At 39.4% G+C, this 12,221-nt stretch overlaps 1 protein-coding gene across 2 annotated transcripts in view; it reads left to right on the plus strand.

Annotated features, from left to right (window-relative positions):
* Positions 1–12,221, plus strand: part of KDM1A (lysine demethylase 1A) — a 64,833-nt gene that overhangs the window by 43,813 nt on the left and 8,799 nt on the right. For both annotated transcript variants that reach the window (XM_042951080.1, XM_042951081.1), the window contains 5 exons: positions 7,273–7,415; positions 7,788–7,878; positions 9,108–9,242; positions 10,419–10,492; positions 11,417–11,528. In XM_042951080.1, coding sequence (XP_042807014.1) covers positions 7,273–7,415; positions 7,788–7,878; positions 9,108–9,242; positions 10,419–10,492; positions 11,417–11,528 — 555 coding nt within the window. The remainder of the gene's footprint in view (positions 1–7,272; positions 7,416–7,787; positions 7,879–9,107; positions 9,243–10,418; positions 10,493–11,416; positions 11,529–12,221) is intronic.

Here is a 12,221-nt window from a genome sequence, read left to right on the forward strand (position 1 = left end):
TTTTTATAGTAGAAATCTCTAGAGAAATGGTTATCTCTTTTCTTGGTGTTAGAGGAACTTTAACACATTTTTAAAGACATTTGTTTCCAGATAGTATACCGGTATTCCCCTCAAGCATGGCCTAAGTCAGTTTGTTCCTATTTGGTGCAATAGCTAGAGTAGTAAGGAGGATTCTTCAGGCACTGTCAAATTTGGGAGAAAATTCTTTGCAGCTTTGAGTCCTGTTTGCCTTGAGTTAATCAAACATAAGACATGTTAATGTTTCTGTACCTTGCTGTTCCCAATAGTCTAGCTCAAAGTAGAAATGGACACTTTTTAAACAGTAGATTGGCTTTTGGCTTATGGGACAGGCACTAAGAGCTTCTAGTTCCATTAATTTTGCTTATAATTGCAAATATGTTTCTTGACTTTAGAAACTGAGGATTAAGTAGGTCAGTTACTTCATTCTCTCATTTTGCAGGGGAAGAATCTAAAGCTGAGACATGGTGTTTGCATAGGGTCATTGTAGTCAATACGTTGTAGAACCCAAGATATATTGCCTGGTGTTCCAGATCAAATTTCCTTACAGGCATACCTTGTTCTGTTGCACTTTGCTTTACTACACTTACAGATATTGCCCCCCCCCCCCACCTTTTTAACACAAATTGAAGGTTTGTGGCAACCTTGCATAGAGCAAGGGTATTGGCACCATTTTTCCAGCAGCATTTGCTAACTTTGTGTCTCTGTGTCAGGTTTTGGTAATTCTCACAGTATTTCAGAGTTTCTGATTATTATTTGTTATGGTAATCTGTGAACGGTGATTATAGCTTACTGAGAGCTTAGATGATGGTTAGCATTTTTTTTTTTTTAGCAATAAAGTATTTTTGAACTAATGTGTGTACATTGTTTTGTAGACATAGTGCTGTTGCACACTTAGACTACAGTACTGTGTAAAAAAACTTTTATATGCACTGGGAAACCAAAAAATTCATTTGACTCAGTTTATTGTGGTCTGGAACTGAACGCAGTATCTCTGAGGCATGCCTGTACTTCAGAGAAGATGGGGGCTGGAATAAGTGTGTGCAACCCCAGTTGCCTGTGTGCATCAGCTGAGTCTCCTTCTCCAAGAGCTTTCTTTTATTAGTTAATACTAAGGAGGCATCAAAGCCGCCTTAGAGTGGACATTCACTCAGCCATTGATTTTCTTTAGTAAACTGTCGAATGAAATGGGATTGTCTTCATTCTTTGTGGACAGCCTCAGTGCGAAAGAAGGTGATGTGATGGTTCTGTTAGTACATAGAAATTAATTTTCATCTTACACAAAGTCAGCAGTTAACTCAGAGTGACAAATATCATTTGTAATACGGTCTTAACACATCCACCATACCTAGTCATTTTGCTGCTGTGCGAGAAAAATCACATAGCAAGTGGTTTTTGCTCTGTTAACTTGTTGTTTTAATCACAATCGTAAGAATCCCTGAAAGAGTTCACTTCTTTATTCTCTGTGGTTGTGCACTGGCAGCTAGGCTGTTGAGCTTCTGTGTTTGTTTTTGATAGAAGCTTTTTTTATGGCTCCAGATGACTAGAACAAGGGCTTTCTTATTTGGTTCTAACATAGGATATCGCAGTGAATAGAAGTGTCTTCTGAGCCTGTAAAAACAGAGCCAGTACAACAGCTGCCCTCAGATTGACTGATGATGGAGTTAAACTGTGAACTATGTTGTAACTGGATATGGAGATAGTTGGGAAACAGGGGTAATTCATATTTCAGAACTATTTTGGGAGTCACCAGTGAGGATACTGGAAACATGGATTGGTGGGGAGATGGGAGAAATACAACTGTAAATGTTTTCTGTATCTCCTATACACCAACTAGTAACTCAGGGGCTTTAAAATTGACTTTTGTTTTGGCTTTTTTGAGTAATGAAAAGGTACCTTAATTAAATTCCTTCGGTGCTGTAGCATTATGTATTCATTATAAGATCTCTGGTCTCCATGGTGGGGGGAGGGAGTTGTTTCTTCTGGGTTTTTTTGGGGTTTTTTTGTTTTGTTTTGTTTTTTACAAAGTGAGGCCCAAAGACTCAGTTACTTGGAGAAACAGATCTTGATTTTCTCCTTGGGAGTGGCTCAACTGTTATGAGGAAGAAAAATATACTTGACAGGTAACAAGTACTGGGTCTTTTATAAAGGCCATCAATTGGGTGTATACTCAGTACCTACCACAGTTTACCAAGTTTTTGCCTATATTCACATACAGTGATGCTTATTAGGTTAGTCACACTTTTGACACAGAACTACTGCCCTTTTCAGTCTTCCTATTCCTTTGTGGAAATAGTTTTAGTATTTTAATGGTAGTTTCTCTTTTACATTTTATAAATCAAAAAATCTCATGCCTGCCTTTAATGTTCCTAAAGTTGTAAAACAGTTACTTTCCTTTCTAATATAGTTATAATACTGACTTTGCTTTTCCAAACTTTATTATTCATTTAATAAATTTATGGAGCACCTCTATTACTCATTTAATAAATTTATGGAGCATCTCTACTATGTGCTAGAAACTACTAGAGTGAACTCCTTAGACATGTTGTGTGTGCCTTCACACAGCTTAGTTACTGGTTTATGGAAGTCTATGACACCTCCTAAAGATTTCTTATGAGGTAAAAAATTGGAAGGAGGCAACCATCTCCATTTCTAGAATCACAATGAATCTTATTTAGATTAGGGACACACCTGTTGTTCTTATTCTCCCTTTAGGGATTATATAATGCTATATCTCCTTTCTTTTAGCTATTTGGGAATTTAAATTAAAGACTCTTCCGATGTAAATTTTTCTTCCAGGTTTTACCAAAGGTACTAATCTTAATCTTTCGTTTGATCATAATTTTAGAAGTGCATGGAAATGGTATCAGCAGAGATTTACCAAAGCCTCTGTTGGTCAAATTGGGTCACTATAGCTATTTTTCATTGTATTACTCTTCCTGAGGATTTCTCTGGCTAAATCTCAGAACTTTGGGTGTCTAGAACCTACCTGCCCATAACTCCAGTCTGCCTTGCTGCTAGAGAACTTATGCAGACTGGAAGTCAGAGAAATGGGCAGTGTTTTGAAGACCTACTAAAGACCTCATGATGACAGTGCAACTAGAGGTAGGACTAAGGAGAGCTGCCTTCCTATGAGATGACTTCTTGCAGGATTAGGGACCTTATCCAGAAAGTCGCTTGGTTCTCCTTAAATGTATTCTACATGGGCTAGATACACAGGCTGCTCTTCCCCCAGCCTTGTTCAGGGATGCTCCATATAATTTCTACAGGATCAAAGCAATCAAGATTGTACCCATTCAGAGCCGTGAGACTCACCAGATTCTTAGTTTGAAGGAGCTCTTTGGAGCCTTTCATAGAGAAATAAATGGCTCTGAAAAGTCAGAATCGAAATCTGTTTTAAAAAAAATCTGTGTCAAGTGATACCCTTTTTGTTTGATTCTTTGCTAGAAAATGATATCAGAGGGGCGCCTGGGTGGCTCAGTCGGTTAAGCGTCCGACTTCAGCTCAGGTCACAATCTCGCAGTCTGTGAGTTCGAGCCCCACGTTGGGCTCTGGGCTGACGGCTCAGAGCCTGGAGCCTGTTTCAGATTCTGTGTCTCCCTCTCTCTCTGCCCCTCCCCTGTTCATGCTCTGTCTCTCTCTGTCCCAAAAATAAATAAACGTTAAAAAAAATTTTTTTTTTTTTTAAAAGAAAATGATATCAGAGATCCTTTTCCTTCTTAATTTGTTGTTAATAGGTTCTTAATATGTTGTAATCTAGAAATCCAGCTGCCATCAACATGGTACTTGTTAGCCTTTTGCAATCATTTGCGAGGTTCTTTTCTCAGGATGCAGTATAAGAAGCTAGAATAGAATGGCCAGGTAAAATTAAAATTGTGACTTGTGTTTAAAGATGGCCAGTATTTCAGCTCCTTTCAACAACTATTCGTGGAACTAACAGTTCAAGGGTTCTCACCAAGGGGAAGATGGTAACCTGAAACAGGTACTTAAGGGCTGCTCAGGTTTGTCAGTTCTTTTCATTGTCAAGTAGAACATACCTGACCAGCTTGATTTTAGAAACAGATTCAAGATTTAAATATATCAAAAATACATTTTGGTTTTTTCCCAGTGTTGATTTCCTAATGGACAGGTATTTGCTGTTTTCCAAATATTTCTTAAATTTCAAAGTGGAATTTTAAAGTTAATGGGGAAAAACTCCAGGTTTCAGAACTATCCCTGGTCTCTCTGGCAACAGTCTTAAAAGTGCTTAACTAGGTGGAAAACAGATGGGGCCTAAGTGCTGTTTCTCTTATTCTGAAGAGCGGAGTCTCGAATTAGAGCAGTGGACCCCAGTCAGTGGACCAGAGATGCAGTCTGTCATCCTTGCTGTCAGTCAGAGGAGGCAGTAATCTTTTGGTTTGGTGTTTGTTTGTTTGTTTGTTTGATTTTGTTGTTCTCGTCACTGTTCTGTGTTTCTCTTTTTCTGTTTTATTGAGTTTTGCTTTATTCCTCACTGCTTTCTGACACCATCTCCCTTTATACCCTCACCACCCCCCACCCCCAATCCCCACCAGCTGCTTTTCTTTTGCCCATTTATATGCCTTGACTTTCCCATTTTGGTGTCTATACAGTCTGTTCCTTATTTCTCTGGTGGTTGCAGCTTCTGAGCTAACAGAATGCTTCTGTCATGCTATGTGTTTAAAGCCTTGATTTTACTGCTGTCGTACAAAACTAAACTTGACGTGGCTGTTGGGCTGTTATTTACAGTTTATTTCTCTCTCTGCTGCACTGGTTAAAAGGACACTGTCAAGGTATTTTTTTTTAATAATTTTTCAAATCATTTTCTTCACTGTTTACAATAACCCATTAAAAGCTTGAAACTTTAGATCTTTCCCTTCCAAAGATCCTCTCCATCATACATTCACACTGGTTTGTTGTTGTAGAGTTGCGCCTATATGTTGGGCTGGTGCCATTTGAGTTTTTGTCATTGAAAGCGCATGTAAAAAGGTTTTTTTGTGGGGGGGGTGTGGGTGGATTAAAGGGGAAAGTGTTATGAATCAAGTGGGCTGCTCAGCAGACAGAGGGAAGAAACAAAAGGTCAAATTTGGTCCCTCTAACCTTGACAGTGTCCCTTTAAATGTTTCTCTACCACACACCCTGGACCCCAGTTACTGAGCCTGAGTGCTGCGTACTTTTTCAGTATGAACTTCCTTATTGTGACTGTTACCCTAGCTACAAAGATTAAAGCTTGTCTGAAGCAAGCCATCCAGTTGACACTGGAAGAGCTTTAATCTGTACCATTTGCACACTTGTGTATTGGCACATTCTGCCCTATTGCAGAGGCACGTGTGATCTGGTCCCTCTTGCTTCTATAGCATCTTCTTGCTGGGCATTTTTGAAGCCACATATAGAAATATCACTATTTTGTACTCCAGGAAAAGCAGTCATGGACATTGCATCTGTGATCAGTTAAGATCTCATAACTGTATAGATTGTATATTAAAAATATAATTGTTTCCTTTTTTAAAGAAGCACCAAATTTAGAGCTTCTAGAAATGTCTTTGGTAACATCATTGTAGGAATTACACCAAGCAAAATTTCAGCATTGCTTTGAGTTGCTCTGTATATGACCCATCACATCATTGAGGAAAAGTAACTGATGAGAAAGTAGATGAAATTCCTGATAAGAGGGTTTCTTCCATCAGCTCTGATGCTGTGGAATCAGAACAAGTAGGGATGTCACTAAGAGCTCCTTTCTTTGGCCATGGAGTTGAATGGGTAGGTTAGAGATGTTGGATCCACCAAGTCTTAGGTACCACTCTGATATATAAAGGGCACCAAGCATCCAAAGCCTGATTCTCTGCCTTATTTCTCAGCATAAGCTGGAAGATTCTCAGGGATTTATATTTCTTAGGCCAAGGAGGATTCTCTAAATTCATAAAGATTTCCTGATCACTCCCATCTGTGGCCTTTTAGAATTTGATGCTTTGGAATATGACTGATTGGATAAGTAGTTATGGTGTCGTATCTACAATTCCCAAAGAGTGTTATGGTCCTTTTCCCTTTCTTGTTTTGGTTCAGATTGTACTTCCTGCTATATTCTTTTGCCACACCATGGCTCATCTTACAGAGTTACTGTGCGACTCCTCAGTAAAGGGGCAGAGACTAGTGCTTTAAAATTGTTTAATTGGAAAGGCAAACACTAAGGAGTTTCAGATGAGAGAGTCTTACTGTGATGATCTTGTCCACAAGTTACCTCTGATTAAAAGATCACTCCTCCTTGGCCTTAGTGTTTATTAGAACTTTCTTTAATGCTAACCAGTTTTAGGTTGACTGTAAAGTGAAATTCCATATATTAACTTCCATTTCCCAATTGATGCCCCGGTTTATTCTGGCAAGAGATGCTTGCTTTAGACATGCTTGCCTTAGCTATGCTTTTTCCGTCTTGCTACTACCACGAATTCAGGAGAATTGCAGATGCATTTTACTTTAGGGTTCTAAGAATTAAGCAGTAGCAGAGGGATTTGTGTCAACTAACTGATGGCATCAATAGGCAGGGGCACAGTAAGGATTAGGAACACGGTCTTGCAGCTTGATGATCTGCTTTGCAGTCTCCTCTCTTCTTGCAAAATAATGAGCCAGACCTGGTACCTCAGTCAGTCACAGTCTAAGAGCTTTGGACATTCAATTCTGAACCTAACTGGTGCCATAAAACACTGTTACTCTGCAAAAGAATGAAGGTGCTATTGTGTTCTTATTAATAGCCATGAATTTCACTTTTCTCTTCCCTACTCCCACCTGAAATTCATCTTTGAGGGGAAGGCAATACCTTGGGCTTCTTATTTTTCCATCTTGCCCTTATTCTGGAAGGTCCTCAGGTGTGTTGACATAGTTTTTGTTCTCTGAGACTTCTCCAGTGTGTCGTTTGCATGTCGGCCCAGCTTATCTCAGTGCATGTCAGTTATGTGCTCCACATAACTCCAGTTAGCACCAATTAGCACCAGTGTGAATCCTGTGGCTATTAATAGAGGTGGAGTCCCAGCTCTGATGGCACAATTGGGAGAATAGGAAAATACCAGGGCCAAAACATTTCACATGTCATTTAATGAAATTGACCACTTCATAGAAAAGAAAGTTTGAATCATTGCCCTCAAAGGTTCCCCCTTTGAGGTACATGTTTTGACCTTTTAAAAACTATAGAGCATTTGTGTTTTCATGGCTGGTTATGTTTAGTCTTTTTGTAAGGACCAACTCTGCTATATTTCGGATTTTCAGGTTCCTAAAGAGAAAGATGAAATGGTAGAGCAAGAGTTTAACCGGTTACTGGAAGCTACATCTTACCTTAGTCATCAGCTCGACTTCAATGTCCTCAATAATAAGCCTGTGTCCCTTGGGCAGGCACTGGAAGTTGTCATTCAGTAAGTACTTTGATATTGCTTATTATATAGTGAATTACATTTAGACATTTGCTGTTTATGTTTTTGAGTTTTTCAGCAAGTGTTATTTGAGCTAGTTTTCACTTATTTTCATGTGCATTAAATCCCAAAGTAAAACCTTTTAAAGTAATTAAATTATCCTTAAGTCCCCTCTCAATTCTAAACTTCACAGCTTTTATGGTACTGAACTATATTTAACATAACCTAGAAAATAATTTGGCACCAGCTAACTTTCTTGTTCCAGAGTATTAGAAAGTTCAGTCTTGATGCCCTTGAATGGTTTTGATGGGCTCCTGTCTTGTGCTGCAAAGCTAGCTGTGTGGCCAAGGCATATATATGTAGTATCTCTTTTAGGTTACAAGAAAAGCATGTCAAAGATGAGCAAATTGAACATTGGAAGAAGATAGTGAAGACTCAGGAGGAGTTGAAAGAACTTCTTAATAAGGTGAAATTTTGTATTTTCTTAATAGCTAAAGCTGCATCAGCCGGGGGAAGTGGGGCGGGGGGGGGGAGGAGCAAAGCCTTTAGAAATTTAAAAGTTGTTTTTTTTTCCCTTAGAAAATCGTGACTAACAAAAGGCACTGTTTTTCTCTGTCAGTCTTTCAGTACAATATTATTGGTAAATTTTTGCCAGGGGAAATAGGTCTTTCCTATGTCAGGTTCCCTTTGGCTGTTGCAAAGGTAGCCCAGTGCCCTCTGCTGGATTCTGTGATAAAAGGGAGATTCGCTGTGCTGGGGTGAAGTTCCCACTGAGGAAGACAACAGATCAACAGCCAGGACCATAATTTGTTGCCATGATTACTTGGCTTGAGGTGCCAGTATGGGGATATTCCCCAGTGGTATGTCTGTTGAGGGCTCTTCTTTCCCACCACTTCCCAGAGACCCAGCTCCAGACTCCAAACCATTTGTTTCTCCTGATCCTCCTACCAGCTGCAAACACAACATCAACTTAGGAAGAAAACATGAAGTGGGACAGCCCCTGTGGGGAGCTTTTTAATGCAAAATCAGGGTGCATCTTGTGACCAGACTCTTCCCTCACTCTGTGCCTTGTTTCTTCATCCTGTCAAATGAAGAGGTCTGTGGCACAGCCTCTTCGTGGATTATGGCACGGGTGAAATGAGCAGAGAAGCTGGAGGATGGCCAGCTGCTGGGATAGCTGTGGGGCCCAATACCATCAGAAACCTGAGAAACTAACATTAGGAATGGCTTCGGATGGTCCTGTGTGGTTATTTAGCCTTTTACATAATTTAGAAAACGAGTCGTGACAATTTGTTTCCCAAAACAATAAGTTTAACTTAAATTGGTAGTGTTTTGTTTTCCCTGGAAATATAAATATATATAACATATATGTTAATTTATGTATATTAATATATATGAATATATATAATGTATGTTATATATATATTAATGGAACACTCCTGGTTCTCCATTTGTTTTGGAAGATAGAGGTGATCTTACTTCTCTGATAATGGTGTGATAACTCTGTGTTGAGCCATACAGGATTTTTTTCCCTGTCCTGAAATATGATGTATAAGAGGTATTTAAGAATTCTAAGGACCTTGCATCGTAACGTGTTTTGGTATAATAGCAGTTTAGGGGAGGAACCAAAGCCTGCGATTTGGAGACGGATTACATCACTATCTGCAATGGTAAATTTGTATTTTTCCCTCTTAGATGGTAAATTTGAAAGAGAAAATTAAAGAACTCCATCAGCAATACAAAGAAGCATCTGAGGTCAAGCCACCCAGAGATATCACTGCAGAGTTCTTAGTGAAAAGCAAACACAGGGATCTGACTGCCCTGTGCAAGGTGTGGTATACGTACATGCCTGAGTGGGTTTACTAGGAATCCTAAAAAAGAGTATAGATCTAGGAAACTTTGGAAAAGGGAGAGCAACTAGCCAATCACAGGTGCCTATGATAGGAAGGACAGGGGTTTGGTAACAGGAGCCAAGGTGACTGAATGGGTTAGTTCGGTTTGGGATCTGCATTTTCTTCAGAATTTCTACTTTGTTTTCATAATCTCACCCTTTAACTTACTTAAATCTCAGTTTAGCTCCTTGTCACAGTTTATCCCTGGCAGTTTAGAATAATGATAATGGACATGGACTTCAGTCATCTGATCTCAAACTGTCAGATTGAAATCCTTAACTTAGTCTCTCCTAGCCATGGGACCTTAGACTCCTTAATCACCTCATCGGTGATGTGGTTAATACTTCCCAGTTTTAAGGGATCTAAAATGCTTTATCCCAAGAAGATTGTGTGTGTGCACACACACACACACACACACGCATATGCAACACACACACATACACACAATGGAATGCTACTCGGCGATGAAAAAGAATGAAATCTTGCCATTTGCAACAACATGGATGGAACTGGAGGATATTATGCTAAGTGAAATAAGTCAGTCAGAGAAAGACAGATATATGTTTTCACTCATATGTGGAATTTGAAAAACCTATCAGAAGATCATGGAGGAAGGAAAGGAAAAAAAATAGTTACGAACAGGGAGGCAAAGAGAGCTGATGGGGTGGGGGTAGGGGGTGGGGAAGATGGGTGATGGGCATTGAGGAGGGCACTTGTTGGGATGAGCACTGGGTGTTGTATATAAGTGATGAATCACAGGAACCTACTCCTGAAGCCAAGAGTACACTGTATACACTATATGTTAGCTAACTTGACAATAAATTATATAAAAAAATAAAATCAAATGCTTTATCCCATGCTAGGGACATGGTGAATGCACAGGAAGTGGTAGTTGCTATTCTTTTCCACTCTTATTTTGTAGCACAGTTGTATGCTATTCCTTTATATCCTTCTCCTGCCTGCCCTCTCCCTGCCCTGATCCAGCCTTAAGCTGAGGCACCCTTAGGGATAGGACCTGGACAGGGATGTGGTCCAGGCCTTACACTTTGTGGTATAAATGACGAGGTTGGTCTCTGACCCATCAAGATCAACCCAGTTCTCTTAACTTTATCAGGAATATGATGAGTTAGCTGAAACACAAGGAAAGCTAGAAGAAAAACTTCAAGAATTGGAAGCCAATCCCCCAAGGTAAGGAAAACTTGCAGATGTTCAGAGAGATGGCTTCTGCTATTCTTTCTGTTATCTTTAGAAGGAAAATTATAAAGCACTCTGGGCTTTTATTTATGTCCAATGAATGGATTATAATTTTAATGTGTAAGAGTGTCCTAGATACTTAAATACATTGATTTTTTTAGAAAGAGCCTTTCTAGGGGCACCTGGGTGGCTCAGCCAGTTAAGTGTCCGACTTTGGCTCAGGTCATGATCTCACGGTCTGTGGGTTCAAGCCCCGCGTCAGGCTCTGTGCTGACAGCTCAGAGCCTGGAGACTGCTTCCGATTCTGTGTCTCCCTGTCTCTCTGCCCCTCCCCCACTCTCACTTTGTCTCACTCTGTCTCTCAAAAATAAATAAATGTTTAAAAAAAAAAAAAAAAAAGCCTTTCTCCATGAGACCTGACATTTGAATAAAATATATTGTCTTCTTTGAGTGGGGTAGAAGGTAGTACTATCTTAAATTCCCATAATTTTGAGGACTAGGAAAGTATTGCACTGTGTTTCCATTGAATTTTTGACAGTGAATACTTGTATGCTGATACTGTAGTCCATGGTGCATTTGGCCTCCACATATATATCTACTCTCTTCTGTAATTGGGAATGCTACCCATTCTTGTTAAAAAAAAAAAAAAAAAAAAAAAATCATGCTTTCAAATAAGCTTTTATAATGACAGGTGCCAATATGAAGAAGTCTTTTATTCAGACAAATGAAGCCTGATAGTAATTTGCTTTAGAAAGTGAGCTTGGCACAGTCTAGGCACCAGTAATAAAGGAATTTCTTTATAAAAGGCACAGTACCAGGCTTAGGTTCCCTCACAGATACTAAGATCATCCACATCAGCCCACTGAGAATAGTATTGATGTCCTTTTAATAACCTGTGTTCCTGGTTTCATTTTGCAGCGACGTGTATCTCTCATCAAGAGACAGACAGATACTTGATTGGCATTTTGCAAATCTTGAATTTGCTAATGCCACACCTCTCTCTACACTCTCCCTTAAACATTGGGATCAGGTAAGTTTCATTATCATTTCTTTTGTTGTGTATGTCTTTGAGAGAGCTCGTAGGAGAAGCTGTTAATTTGTATGTAGGTGTTTAAACAGCTTTATTAAGAGGTATGATTTGCGTACAGTACAATTTGCCTGTTTTAAGTGAACAGTTTGAAGTTTTGCCAAACCAGCATGGTCGTGAACCACCACCACAATCAAGATACAGAGCATGTCCATCATCCTGAAAAGTTCTCTCTTGCCTCTTTGTGGTCAGTTCCCAGCCCTCCCACTCCTGGCCCAAGACAACCCCTGGTTTGCTTTCTGTCACTATGGTTTTGCTTTTTCTAGAATTACATATAAATTGAACCATATGGTATATAATCATACAGAATATAGCCTTTGTGTATACTTAGCATTGCCAGTTTTTGAAAATTTAGCCATTCTAATGGCTATATAGTAATATTTCATTGTGGTTTTATTTCACATTTCCTGAATAATAGGTGGTGTGAAGCAACTTTTCATGTACTTATTGGCCATTCATATGTCTATTCCTTGGTGAAAAGTCTGTTCAGATCTTTTGCCCATTAAAAAAAAAAAACTGGTTGTCTGACCTCTTGTTGAATTGTGTTAAGAGTTCATTATGTTCTAGGACACCTGGGTAGCTCAGTTGGTTAAGCGTCCGACTTTGGCTCAGGTCACGATCTCACGGTTTGTGGGT

The sequence above is a fragment of the Panthera leo genome, chromosome C1 (genome assembly GCF_018350215.1).
Source record: "Panthera leo isolate Ple1 chromosome C1, P.leo_Ple1_pat1.1, whole genome shotgun sequence".
NCBI lineage: Eukaryota > Metazoa > Chordata > Mammalia > Carnivora > Felidae > Panthera > Panthera leo.